The 15307-nt window shown below is 28.0% G+C and overlaps 1 protein-coding gene across 1 annotated transcript in view; it reads left to right on the top strand.

Moving 5' to 3' along the window:
• Positions 1–15307, top strand: part of LOC134830956 (sodium/potassium-transporting ATPase subunit beta-1-interacting protein) — a 68386-nt gene that overhangs the window by 32955 nt on the left and 20124 nt on the right. Inside the window, exon 2 of the mRNA XM_063844574.1 lies at positions 12480–12617. Within this exon, the coding sequence (XP_063700644.1) occupies positions 12480–12617 (138 nt within the window). The remainder of the gene's footprint in view (positions 1–12479; positions 12618–15307) is intronic.

Below are 15307 nucleotides of genomic sequence, written 5' to 3'. Positions count from 1 at the left end.
AAGTTTTCTTAAATTTTTATTTTAATTTTTTTTTCAATTGAAGAAATTTAATTTTTTTTTTCAATTGAAGAAATTCAATTTAATTTTTTTAATAATACAAAAAATTATTTAAAAATAATTTAAAAATAAATTAAATTAAATTTTTTTAAATTAAGTAATAAAATTTTATTTAAATCATTAATTTTTTGATTAATTAATTAATAATTCTAAATTATTTTTTTAAATTTTTTTTATTTATTTGAAAAATTAATTTAATTATAAATTTATTATAAATTTAAATTTAATTCATTTTATTTCAATGAAATTTAAATCATTTATTTTTATTAAAAAAAAAATTATTTAAATTAAAAAAAATTTTTAAATTAAATTAAATAAATTAAAAAAATTTAAAATTTTAAATTAAAAAAAAATATTTTCTAAAAATAAATTAATTACCTAAATTTAAATTATTTTAATAATTTATAAAAAATATTTTGATAAAATTAATTAAATTTAAACTATTTAAAAATTTATTTTATTAAAAAATTTTAATTAAAATTATTTAAATTAATTTAATTATTATCTATTATTTTATAAAATTAATATAAAATTTAATTTTTTTTTGTTTTGGTAAAAATTTTCAGATTGGGTTAAATTTTTCAAGATTTCATCAATGTTTTATCAAGTTTCACTAAAAATTTCTAACTTTAAATTAAAAATTTGAAAAAAATATTCAAAAATAATTTTTTTAAGCCTAAAAATCGTAAAATTTAATTTTAAGACTTACATTTTGATTCGATTTTTCTTCAAAAAAAAAATGCGCTCTCCTAAAGAAAATTCCGAAAATTTTCTTTTTTTTTCTTCAAAGCATCTCAGCATGATCTCTTTTTGTATTTTTTCCATTTTTTTTTGTTTGTATCTTCTTCGAAAATTATCTAGCAGGACAAACAAGAAAACGTCCGATGAAAGGAAAAACTTTTTCTTCCTGTTTTGCATTGTCAGCACAATAAAAGCTGTGAAAAAAAAATAAAAAAATATTTTTCTTTCAAAAACAATCAACAAAACTGAAAGAAAACAGAAAAGGTGTTGAAAATTATCATCTTTTCAATACACAAACAAACAACAAAAACGTCTTCAGTAATTCACAATTTGCTAAATTTACAACTTCTCCTGTCGTTGTCCTGCTAAAAACAATCAAAATGAGAAGGGAAAAATTGAGACAGGTACATAACAATTCAATTTGCAGCTTTTTTTCTTCCATTTTTAATAAATTTCGAAACAAAAATGGAAACAAAAGAAAAGTTTTTAATTTTCCAACTTTTATAATGAGCGGTTTCTTGCGACAGAAATAATTTTTTTTTATAATAAAGAAATAAATAATTTCCAAGAGTAACTTGGTAGCTTGTCATAGTAGCGCCATGAACGGGACTAAGAACAGGTTTTAGCAACATTCCTCATCAATTCAGTCACGAGAATGAATTTCACTTCTTTTGAAAAAAAAAAATTCTTTAGTAAGTGAGTCATTTAAATATTAAAAGAAAAAAATGTCTGGAGAAGTCTCGTTAATCAAGTAAAAGAGTTCAACGTGACACGAGTTAAAAAAGTGAATCATCTTTAATCAACCGGTTTCAAAGGATTTTTCTTAAGAAAAATTACTTTTGTCTCGATTTTACGAGACAAACCCAAAAACTTGCTGTGAAACGAAGAAAAATGATGATCCAAGTAATTTAACTTTGCACAAAATGTTGTCTAACTCAGAAAAGTTGTTTGTCTGATAGTTTTCGGAATGAATGTAAACAATTCAAATAAAGGACACAAAGTATAGAAAAAACGCTTTCAAAGCAGAAAATTTAGAAGTTGAATGAAATTTGTCTCCTTGTTGCAAAATAATTGGATTATTTATCTAACAAACTTTTCTCTTTTCTGTCTCTTTCTAGGTAAGTCACGTTTGGCTGATGTCTGGATCCGTCAAAAGTTCCTGCTTTTTTTGACACTTTTTGATGTCCCACTTAGATAAGCGCCGCATGTTTTGTTGACGAGACAAAATTATTGTCAATCAGGAAGTGAAGGAGCGGCAAATTTATCTTTTCCCCGAAATCCCATCAAAAACATGACAAAATGACATTTTTACGAATTTTTCGGTAATAAGTTGGATGAAAATCGTTTTATGGAGCTCTTTTTTCATTAAAACCAATCGAGCGTGTTTTTATTAGTTTTTCGTCTGTGCGTCGCTCTTTTGTAGATGCTTTTAAGAAAGATGTCAATAACATTTTTTTTTTATCAGATTGTTACATGTTTGCGCAAAAGAAGAGTTAATAACACATAAAACGCTGATATGTTGATAAAAATATTGGTTTTCATAAACATAAATTTTATGTGGCTTCTGGGTGAGTTTTGCCGCAGTTAAAATCATTCGAGCGTTATTTCATGTTAAAGACGCTTCTTTTCTCATGTATTGATTTATGACATAAAAAACACATATTTTATCGCCAGTTTCAATCTTTGATGAATTCCTTCCGTATTTCTCATTTTTTGCTTCTCACACATTCTCTTGGCAGTTTTTTTTCCTATTGATTTTCTCGCACCGAAAAATTTATTGGTTCAATGTTATTCTTGCCCCAGAGAAACATTTTTGCCCTGCTTTTTGTCAGAATAGAGTCGTCTATGCATCAAAATCTCCCAACGGACTCCTTTTTACGTATTCATGCGGTATATGACGATGATGACAGTCACACGTTTTCGTTTTAGTTTCAGTGATAAATTTTACAAATTTTCGTTGGGAAAGGTAAATTTTTGGTGTGCAGAAAGGAATTTTAATATTTATCTAGGTATATAGGAATATCGATCATAGATGACATGAGGAGATTTAAGGAATTATGCAAATTTTGGAATTCAGCACGTTTGACGTTTTTGGGTCAAAGTTAGTGAGACAGGAGTTTGAATTTTTGAGTAATTTAGTAGTTTTTGAAAGGAAAACTAATCAGAAAGATTTTTTTTCATTTTAAGCTTCTTTGAATATCAATTCAGCAACATCAAGATTTTATTCAGCAAATTTCGAAATGATATTCAGCAAATTCCATATTTTTGCTCAGAAAATTTGAAATTTTTATTTAAATTACTTTAAATTTTTATTTAACTAATTTTAAATTTTTATTCAACTAATTTTAAATTTTTATTCAGCAAAGTTAAAATTTTTATTCAGCAAATTTTTAAATTGAAACTCAGCAAATTTCAAATTGTTATTCAGCAAATTCTTTATTTTTGCTAAAAAAATTTGAAATTTTTATTTAAATTAGTTTAAATTTTTATTTAACTGATTTTGAACTTTTATTCAGCAGAGTTAAGATTTTTATTCAGCAAATTTCAAAATGATATTCAGCAAATTGAAATTAAAATTTGAAATTTTTAAATTTAAATTTTTATTTCGGCTAATTTTAAATTTTTATTTAAATTACTTTAAATTTTTATTCAGCAAAGTTAAAATTTTTATTCAGCAAATTTAAAAATTAATTGTTATTCAGCAAATTCCATATTTTTGCTTAGAAAATTTGAAATTTTAAATTTTTATTTAACTGATTTTGAACTTTTATTCAGCAGAGTTAAGATTTTTATTCAGCAAATTTCAAAATGATATTCAGCAAATTCTATATTTTTGCTTATTAAAATTTGAAATTTTTATTTACATTACTTTAAATTTTTATTTACCTAATTTTAAATTTTTATTCAACTAATTTTAAATTTTTATTCAGCAAAGTTAAAATTTTTATTCAGCAAATTTTAAAATTGAAACTCAGCAAATTTTAAATTGTTACTCGGCAAATTCCATATTTTAGCTCAACGAATTTCAAATTTTTCTTTATATAATTTTAAATTTTTATTCAGATAATTTGGAATTTGTATCCAGCAAATTTTAAATTATTATTCAGGAAGTTTTTAAGAAAATTAATTTAAAATTCAGTTATTCAATTTTCAACTTTTAGCTAATTTTTTATAAAAATAAAAGTTATTCAGCTTCATTCTAAATATTTTATTGTTCATTTAAATTAAATCTATTCAGCAACTTCGATCATCGAAATTTTTATTCAGCAACTCCGCTGAATATCCAAATTTCTTTCTATTTTTAAAAAGTCAAACCTCATACTGTGATTTCTTCTCCATAAAAATCAAATTCCCATCAAAAAATTTCGCAATAATCCCTTTTTCGCTTCTCATCGCATTCATGATCCACTAAAAAACCAATAAAATTTGCCAGAAACACCCACGAAAATTACTCTCCACGCAAAATATTCTCCATTAAAGCCCCCGTAATAAATGTCTTTCTGCATTGTGGAAGAGATAAAATATGATTTATGATTACCGATGATGACGACGATGACGATCCAAATGCAAAACATCCCGAACAACAACGGAAGACAAGCTATTCTAACGATAAATATCAAACTAAAGTACACAAAAATTCACTATTGATGTTTGTCGATGAGATGAGATAAAATGTAACATTTTCAGCGAAAATATCTCGCAGCTGGATAAAATAAGGCTCAATGTGAAATGTGTTTTTAGGCAAATATTTAGGGACATGATTGTGCAAACAAATGATAGTTCATGAGGTCCTTTGGTGCGTTCACATGAGGAATTTGAATAATTTAGCAATTAAACGCACGACCTACACATGAAAGCTATTGACGAGCTGTTGCACATAATGACCGCTTATTAATAATGAAGTAGTAAAAGGTAAACAATCGCCGAGATAAAACCAGTTTTTTGTCTGATACGAAACGACAAGAAGCTAGAAGAAATCTTCCCTATTCATTTATTTATTGTTTACCGTGCGAGCGAGAATAACGACCAAAAACACTAGAAGACGAAACATACACAAAGATAAAAGTTTTTACGATTCATTCTTATTTTATGCCGTATTTTATTGAGTGTAACAACACACATTTTATTTATGTTCCTTATTGTAGTTCTTTGCTTGTGTGCTTGTGGTTGTGCTGGAATGTACGACATACGAAAAGACAGACAGGTGAAATGAATGAATGAATAAATTAAAATAAAATTGTTTGTCTTCACCTTTATCTTATGTTATAGTTCTACTCGGATTCCACTTATCTTCGTTTTCGTTGTCTTTTTTCGTGCGTAGTATCCTTTTTGTACGGAATTGATTACAAACATCGACAATCGACATCGTATAAAGCCATAAATCGTCGCTGGGAATAGCTTTTTTTTTTTTTGAAAAATGTTTAAATTATTTTCTACGTTTTTGATTGCATGACTTTTGAATTTTAAACGAATTTTGTCTGTGGAGGATTGTAATAGACAATATGTTGCCGTATTTCGGGTGCTTTATTAGGGGAGACATTTTGAAAATGTATGTAATAACTGAAAAATTACTATTCAGCTTAAAGAAAAACTTAAATGAAATCTGCTGAATTTGAGCTGAATTGAATATAATTTGAATATTTTCAATATAAAAGTAACTTTTTTAATAAAATTAAACATTCTTCGTTGAAAATTGTTTAAAAAATCTAAATATTTAAAAAAATCGACTTGCTGAATAAATGACTTTTGCTTAAACAAGTTGCTGAATAGCTATAATTTGCTGAATAGAGAAATTTTGTAGGACTGTAAAAATTCTGAAGTGTTAAAAATTTCGTAGAAGATTTGCTGAATTAATTTATTCAAAAGTAATTAAAAATTTTTCAATATTGCTGAATACATTTAATTTTTGCTGAATATCTTAAATTGGTGCTGAATATCGGCTGAATATATTAAATTTTGGCTGAATTTATTAATTGTACCAAAGTTTAAGAAGTTTTGCCTGAATTAGTAAATTATATTGAATTATAAAGTCTATCTGAGTTTCAAGAAATTTGCTGAATTAAAAAATTTTGCTGAATTCAAGTAATATTGCTGAATTAAAAAATGAATTATTTAGAAAACTTGAATTTTTTTTTGAATTCAAAATTATCATTCAAAGAATTAAAAATAAATCCTTTCTAATATTTCTCTTTGTTACTTAATTGTTAAAATTCACACTGAAACTCAACTTTTCGCCATTACCAAAACAAACACAAAACTTGTTCACTCTATCCTGTTACATTCCAGGTATAATTTTGTGTAATTATTGCTGAGACAGACACAAAGGCACATATGCATCGAGACATCGTCAGGTGTAGTTAAGTGTCTAGCTCTTTAAATAACTTCATCCTGGATGATGACATTTGAATAGAATAGAGAACAAAAATAAAAGGGATCCTGTTTTTATGCGTCTGTGTGAAATATTCATCATTCCCATTAAACTTAAATTGCGGCAATGTTTTATTTATTGCGTGATCTTTGTCTCTCTCATTTGATTAATTTTTACCTCTTCCTCTGTGTGGATGTTTTTCTGACTTTACCTTTACATGAAACATGAAACAATGAGTAAAACAATATTTTTACTTTTGTTTCATCCTCCACAGATGTTCTGCGTAGACAGGTACAAAAATGTATAAATCTTTAATGAACACGAATAAAATTCCCTTTCATCCAACAAACAACGAGAGAAATTCTCTTAAAATAAAAGTACTTTATTACACGGAGGAACATCATCAAAAGACAACCAAGTTTCAGTTACATGCCTTTTGATGCATGAAATTCCTTACATCTGCTACTGATATGAATATGTGTGTTTTGCTAAGGATTCAACAATAACAACAACAACAAGTGTTTTCCTCGAAAAACACACATTACGAACATCTAATTAAATTTCTGTTTTTCTGACATTTGAATTTGTTGTTTTTTCAATGGCTCTAAAAATAGAATTGGGAAAGGAGCAACTGTTGCCTCGAGTTAAGAAACCCGTAATTGCTTTGATCTCCTCCGTGGATGTCAAAATGTCACAAACAGAAAAACTTAAAATTCCCTACCGAAAAAAAAGTAGAGAAATTTTTTGACAGAATCATCAATCAATAATTTTTTTGCATTATTTGCTTACCTGTTTCACTGAAAAAAAAACAATGAAAGTGTTTTTTTCTGTTGAACGTTCAGGTAAGCAAAAAGTGGAGCAAAAACAGTGAAAAATGAATATCCATGGAAAAAACAACACCTGTCGCAGTATTTTTTACTTTCTCTCGTCACACGAATTTCGACAGGTTTGTTTTTATTTGACAAACTGAAACGATTTTTTTTCCTTCGTGCTTGTTTTTGAAGCTTAATTGTTTTGTTTTTAAATCCGAACGTCAAGGATTTAAACTTTCTTTCTGAGAAATCTTTGAATTTTACGTCAAAGTTAATTTTTCTTTCAAATTTTGATTGATTTTAAAATTTTTTGTCTCCCGAATTAAATTTTTGAAAATAAAAATGAATCAAGTAAGAAATTTTTAACTGATTTTTTGTTAAAAATTTAATTTTTTTTCAATTTTTAGTCTAATTGCTTCATAATTCCCTGCAATTGTCGTCGCTCCTGTTGCTTTATTGATCCATGTTGTCGTCCTTGCTGTCGTCCCTGTCGCCCAATTGGCTGTAAGCCTCAAATATATCGTCCTTACGTATGCCAACAACCAGTTAAATGTAATCCTTGCAAGACTTCTTGTACTCCAAGTCAATGCAGTAGATGTTCCATTACCGGAAAAGGTCCCTTTCCCACAGACGGACAAGAATTTTGCTACCAAAAGAGCTCAAAAGTCAAAAGTTGTTGCAATTTCGGTGCAATATGTCAGTAAATCAAGTTAAATTTTCAAAACCAGAAGCCAACTAGAACCATTTGCATCGCGAAACAGCATGCCATCCATCAACAAGCAACTATATGAGTGATTTGATGAACGTTCGTCCCACCTGTAGCGCCGACATGACATGAAACTTTATTAGCAAACATGTGTGATGATTACAAAGTAAACGATAAAAATTGAAATGTTTACAAAAAAATAAAATTGTTGATTTGTTATTCACTCCGCTGGAGTCTCGACTGCTGTTTGACGAGAAAGGCAACAGATTAATCAGTAATCCATTCACTATTTTTCAAAAATAATTCAGGAAACAGACTTTCTGTCGTCTCATCTTTCAACCTCGTCTTCTTGTGGCGGCAGAAGAGTTTCTGCTCATTCTCCCATGAAAAAAATATGAGATCTCACCACAAATCAACTCACATGTCATAAAAAGGGCGTTTTTCACATCAAAAGTACTTGAAACCTGAAAATTTATGCAAAAATATGCGTTCGTCTGACAGAATTTGAGTAAAATCGCAGAAAACGCACAAAAATCTTGATGCAGTCTCACTGATTTGATGTTGATTTGTATTTTTATGAACATATTTATCGAATTTCAATTCGAAACTGACGCAATTCAAATCAGGCAAGCGTAAAATAGTTCGTCTCTCAAATAATACACTTGGCGTTCTTTGCTTGAACAATTGAGAACTTGAGACGACACAAAGAAAAAAAAATTGTACAAGGAAATAAACGAAGCGTAAAAATAAAATATAAAAAAATAGGTGGAGAAAAATGTTTCCTCTGATTCTTTTTTTTTGTGTGTTTTTGATTGGAGATTCATTTAATTTCGGGCAATTTTCTTGTCTTTTTGTGATGGTTCGTGGAACTTAATTCAAGTAGGTGAATTTTAAACCAAGTTTAGTGTTAGGAAAGGTCAGCTATAAATAATTTTTTATTACCTTGAAAGGCAATAAGTTAAACTAAATTCACAAAAAATTGAATTTTATGAAATATAGAAGTTTTTTTGTTAAATTCAGTGCTTTAACCTTCTTTTTTTGACCATTTCGATGAAATTTCTTGCAAAAAAATAATATTTTCATTACCACAATTTCACGTCACGAACACTGAAAATGCCCAAAACAACTTAATTTTAATAAATTTGTAACACATTAACACTTCAGAGGTGTCTCCAACAAATTTTCAACTAAAGGCAAAAATGTTTTTTTTGGTCATTGAACTCATTGTGAAACCCGAAAATTGCATTTTTATGTTATTTTTCATACGAAAGGTGCATAAATTTTATTAATAAACAACTATTTGGCTCACATCACACACAAAAATAACGTAATGTTGTTTTTTTACAAATTGCAAAACATTTTGTTGCACATTAAACTTCATATTTTTTATGTTGCGAGCAAAAAATAACCTAATAACAATATACAATTTTGACACAAAAACACATTAATTCTATTTATTTGCTGTTTTCTTGTTTATTTAAATGGCACTGCTGTAATTATTATGTTGAGAGACCTTAACAAAAATTTCATTGTGACACATTTTTGGCATCGTTTGCTCGAAAAAAGTTAGTAGATGAGTAAGAAACTATGAAAGAAAAACAAAAAATAATTAAAAGAAGAATTCTATTAAAACAATTCTCATTTCAATGATTCGATCCCTTTTCGTGTATGCCATTTCTATTTGTGTAACCTACATTTCAATGTCAGGACATGATGCCTTGTCATGTTCAATCCCTTTTCTTGTTATCGTTTTGTGTGAGTTGTTCCTGTTTTTTTTGGGCACTACCCAAAAATAGAATTATTGAATTGTGCGGAAATGTTTTTCCCTTTTTTTTGTTATTTTTCAATGGAACTTACAAGAGTTCCTTTTTTTTGGGGAATCCTTTGTCGGAACATCTGTCAAAATTGTGCCTTCCAAAAAAAGGTTGTAACAAAGTCAAACAAAAAGAAACGTTATCTTTAAACTTTCTGCCAAATGCACACATTAAAATCCTTTTACCACTTTGGCAAAATCAAATATTTTCACATCAAACAACAAATAATTACAGAGAGTGCCTTTCTCTTCGTCTTCTGGCTTTTGCTCTAAACGATGACAATAAAATGCGGAAAACAAATTACCAACGCACAATTAAACAACGTAAAATAAACACGGGATCACGTGAACTATTTGACTCGTTTTTCAGTAAATCAGTCGGGTTGTCTGGATTCTACAACTTGAACTCTGGTTGTTTTGTTGTGCAAACAATATATTGGAATGAAACGCAACACAACGATAATTGTTTATAGAGAAGATAGAGAGAAAAAAGTAGTTTATTTGGTGATTTATTGGATGTAAAAAGGCTATTAGCAGCACGAAGACGACAATTAATTTCGATTAATGGGAAAAAAATCAGAGCAAATAGTTTTTCGGTCTGTAATTAAATCACGGAAGGAATGTAAATAAACATCACGAATATTGGTGATCGATCTGTGGTGCAATAATTGTGACCCTAACAGACAATATTGACCCTTCTGGAAATGTATTTTTCAGTAATGCGAACGTCACACTCTTATTCAAGTGAGTTATTTTTAGCATTCTCTATAACAATATCTGCTTTAACATTTTTAGCACTTAGAAACCAGGTTTTTATAATTTCCATAAGAGTTATGATAATTGCATCCAAACTGGTAGATCTTTTGTTTGGAAACCGTATATGTATGGTATTTTCTTTCTGCTCACAAAGCTGTTAAAAAACAATCATGTTTGAACTCAGGAAAAATTTCTAAGTCAGTGAATGCATGTACGGCGATTGTGTCTTGTGAGACTACTTAATAAATTGCAGGAGTTCCTTGTGTCGTGCAATTGATAAACCGTCATCAAAAACAAAAACCAATTTCCTTTCATCTTTACTTTCCATATATGAGACTTCCATTTATTGTAAGTTGCGATTCCTGAATAGTCTTTTTTAATATTTGATGATTGGCTTGAAGTCTTAGGACAAAACTGATAATAAAGGATATGATCAAATTTCTTCTTTAAAAAATGTGTACGAAACAGACTGGTTCATATCATGTAAAGTATTCTGCGTTTGTTTGCATCTTTAAGTGTTTTTTGATAACTCAATTATGATATTGAAGAGCATGTTTCTTCAAAATTGCAGTACCTTTAAGAAAAATTCCTTTCATTAAAAAATTTAAGATCACAGTTACATAAAATTTACTTACTTATCCATTGAAAAACATTAACTACACAGTAAAAAATCTACGTCTCACGATTTTTTACTGTGTATTTTTACTTACTCCTTTTGCAATTAATATTGAACCTGAAATGAAAAGAGATAAAATTAATTAACAAATCATTTAAATTTTAATTGTCTGATAGGGCAAATCCCAATAGGGATAATCGTAACAAAGCAAATATTAAATACAAACACATAAACAAAGATTAAATAATGGCCAAATAACAATAAAATCCACACACATCATTTAATTGTTTCTAATTGACCGAACCAAACAAAATACTTAAAAAAAATATTTATGAATGTTCAACTTTAACTCCATTCCGCATGCAGTATCTCATCATATACATCTCATTCATGTTCCGAATCGTTGATAAATACAAATTAAAGAACAAACATCATAAAATATTAATATTCATCTAAATAAATACGCGGAAACAAAAATAGAATTGAGTTCTCTGTCATCAACTTGATTGTTCAAACAAATGCAGTTTCTTCGCGCATATTTGAATGAAATTCTACTGCTGTCATGCCACCAACATTTAGAACAAAGTACGTGCATTTAACACATTTTAATAGAAATTAATTATATTTGCTCAGTCTCTATCTCTGTGTCATGTATAGAGTGTAATTTGTTCAAGTAAAGCATCAAATGGAGCGAACTGATCCATGATAAAATTTGTTTGCTTCGCATTTGATGCATTTTAATTTTCGGTAGCATGGCGATGTTTAGTGCGTAAATGAACAATCCACATTTTTATACTCCTCTTTTCACATTTCCGTACTCCTCATTTTATTATTATTATTTTTATCGGGGTGAATTACTGTCGGTTATGTGACAAAGAGTTTTGTTTATAATGAATTTTAGTTTGCGGTTTTTTCGAACAGTTCTTCGCTACACTTTTCCATGTTTTAATTGACGTTGATGTTAAAATGCGGAAGAGTTTGCGGTGCAATGAGTTTAATTGAGTTTTGAAATTTAATTTGTTACTCAATAAATTAAAAAATCGCATCTATGAACTACATTTAGAGATGTACTTACGGTTTGCATCTGATGAGTGACGAACAAGACAGCTGGTCGTTGATGACAGATTTTACTATTTTTTACATCGTGATGATCAAAAAAAAAACTATAAATATTCAAAATTAAAGCGATTAGTGAAAATCTGTAAAGACGTTAAAGACCGATAAAGTTGGTTTTTAAATGTCGTAAAATAAAAACTCATTAGAGAGCGCGACTCGTGTCATAAGAAACATAAAAAGAAAGAATTTATTGACAAGTGTCATGACTTAAAGTGTAAATGTTTTGACTCACCCACGCTTCTGTACGTCCAATAAAACGTTAATGTTGTAACAAATTCATGATGTTTTGACACACATGGAGGTTCTTGACACATATTTAATAAAAAAAATAGTTTATTACTAAATTTTTACATTTTTCACTTTTGACTTCTGTCTGTCACGACTCCAATTCTCAGCATGAATGACAAGCAACAGTTTTCTGATCCCAAAATGTGACTTGAATATTTAATGATTTTTTCATCAAATCTAATTAATTTTTCTCTTTTTTTTTGCAGTTACTTACCATCCAACGGCAGGTATTCGATTTCCTCGGATACATGTGGGCGCCGATACTGACAAACTTTTTTCACATCCTCTTCGTCATTTTCGGATTCTTTGGAGCTTATCAATATAGGATTAAATATTTATTAAGTGTAAGTACAACAAAAACTTTTGTTTATTCAATTTTTCGTTTGTTCCATTAATTTTGATTGATTAAAACATGTCAAGAACGCGAATCAACATGTCAAACGCACACAACAACCGTTTATTTATACAACGAACCGATAAAATTATTGACTTTTGTTCGGTTTGTTTGACATTAATCGAAAAAATTGATATTTTTCGTAGTTAATTTCAATAATGAACTCACGTCAACTTTTTTTTTTATCAGTAAACAAATTTTTCGTGTTTCGACGCTTATCATTTTTTATCAGTCAAGTGCACTTTTGTTAGAGTAAATTTACATTAACACAAAATTTAACTAATTAAAAAAGTTTGAGCTGCGACAACCGCTAATGAAGTGCCCATTAAAGCTTTGCAGCTTGCAGTTCGTGACAAAAATCCTTTCTATTACTTATTTACAGAGCAGAAAAAAAATAATAACGCCCTATTTCTATTTGTCGGTCCCGAGTTGATAATAGACGACAATTTATTGGGAATTTACATGCAACTTTTACATTCAATGTCCTCGTCGAACAAAGCAGAGCGATGGAACGACAGAGAAAAATGTTAAATCCATGCATTTTTGTGTATTTTTATGCAGGTGTTTAAACTTTTCCAATGTTTTTTCAATGGAAAATGCGTTTTGAAGGATTTTAAGAAGTATGTCTGTTACTTTAAGACATTTTTTGGTTGAAAAAAAAATTAAAATTCTTAAGAGGAATTTTTAAATTGAATATTTATGACTAAATTTTTTTTTTTTCTAATTTTATTTAATTTTTTAAATTTATTTAAAATTTTTTTTATTTTATTTAAATACCCAAATAAATTTAAATTTTTAAATTTAATTTTTAATTTAATTTAATTTAATTTTAATTTTTTTAAAATTTAAATTAAAAAATTGAAAAAAAATTTTCACAATTTTTTTACCGATTTGTTTATAAATTTCACGGTTCTCCAGCTCAAATTGAAGGTTTTGGCATTAATAAATTTAAAATAAAAATTTTTATTTTAAAATCCGCTTATTAATTAATTTTTTAACTTTTTAGATATTTCAAATAATTTTTTTAAATTAAATTTTATATAAATAAATAAAAATAATATTTAATAAATTTTTAATTAAATTTACTTTTGTAGATTTTTCAAATTGAAATTTAAATAAATTTTTTTATTTAAAGATTTTAGCGAAAAAAATTTGAAAAAAAATTTAAATAAATTAAATTTTTTTTCAACTTTTGTAGATCACGGTTCTCCAGCTCAAATTAATTAAAAAATTTAAAAAAAAATTTTAAATTTTGAGGGCTCACATATTTTTCAAAATTTTTTTTTTTAGAATTAAATTATACTTTTGTTTTATTTTTTAAATATTTAAAGATTTTTTAATTTTTAATTAATAAATTTAAAAAAATTAAATAAGTTAAAAAAAAAATAATTTAAGTTTTAAAAAAGCGCTCACCTGATCTAAAATTTCCTCGAAAAAATTCATTTTTAATATCCATTTATAATATTTTCCTGCCACAATAACACCAACCAGACTCCCAGACAACACGACACTTGTTTACTCGAACAAAGTGGTATTCACAATGTGCAATTGCACACCCGGGACAAATCCCAACTACAACAACGTTACCATCATTTTGTTGTTATCATCATCAAAAACGCATGTAAACAACACAATTTTTAGTCGCTTGGCAGATAGTTTGAAATTAATATTTTTTTGTTCGTTTTGTGCACAAAAAAAAACATAAAATTACGAATAAATGTAAAATTTTAATAATAATATATTCAAAGTTGCCACTTTTGCGCCAGACAATGCCATGTCGTGTCGGCATTATTTGTGATAAGCATACGAAATGAGCCGCAGATGCAAATTTCGCGTAAACCGGCATCATTCAATTTGTTTCAGATTAAAGGTTTTTATTTGTTTTTCTCATGGCGAAGGCTTGAAAGTCGCGACTTGAGCGTCAATTTGGCGGGAATTATATTTTTTGTGTCGATTTATGGACTATCACGAACAATTTAAAAGTACAGAGAAAAAGTTTTTATCTTTCACGGAGATAACAATACAATGTTGGGGACAAAAAAGTTGTAAAGTATGGTGTGAAAAACACCAAACGGAGTCTCTTATATAATAGGCATACTTTTTAAAATAACTGTCTGACTATTTTTACCGCACAGATTCGAATTTAAATACCCAACTTCTCGCCGGAAATAGAAAATAAAGTGAACCAAAACAATATTGGAAGGCAACGTCGATACAAAACTATCAAACTATGTCGTCGGTTGGTGGTCGCCTGTTTGCCATTGCTTCCAACAACGACGACGACGACGGAAAGAATGTAGGAAATGAAGAGATAAGAAACTTTTTTTTTCGTTAGAATATTTCTAGTTGGTTGACCGCAAAAAAAAAATTTAAAAAAATTCATCATTTACCTACCGAGAGTTCATCGTCCTTTGATCCATTTGAAATGAAAGACTTTCTGAGTAATGAGACACTTTTTGTGTCAATGAAGATGAAGAAGTAAAATAAAGTCAAGAAATTTGATTAAAATCTTTCAACTTTGGAGAAACTCTTCTCAATCTAATCTGTGCAATGCACGTTTCTTGGCGATATTTCTTCATTCAGCATTTTTTCTTCTTACTTCATCTTTAGTTCAAATTCAATAGAATTAACATTTTATCT

The sequence above is a fragment of the Culicoides brevitarsis genome, chromosome 2 (assembly GCF_036172545.1).
Source record: "Culicoides brevitarsis isolate CSIRO-B50_1 chromosome 2, AGI_CSIRO_Cbre_v1, whole genome shotgun sequence".
In the NCBI taxonomy this organism is placed as follows: Eukaryota; Metazoa; Arthropoda; class Insecta; order Diptera; family Ceratopogonidae; genus Culicoides; species Culicoides brevitarsis.
This window is presented reverse-complemented; position numbering and strand designations above follow the sequence as displayed.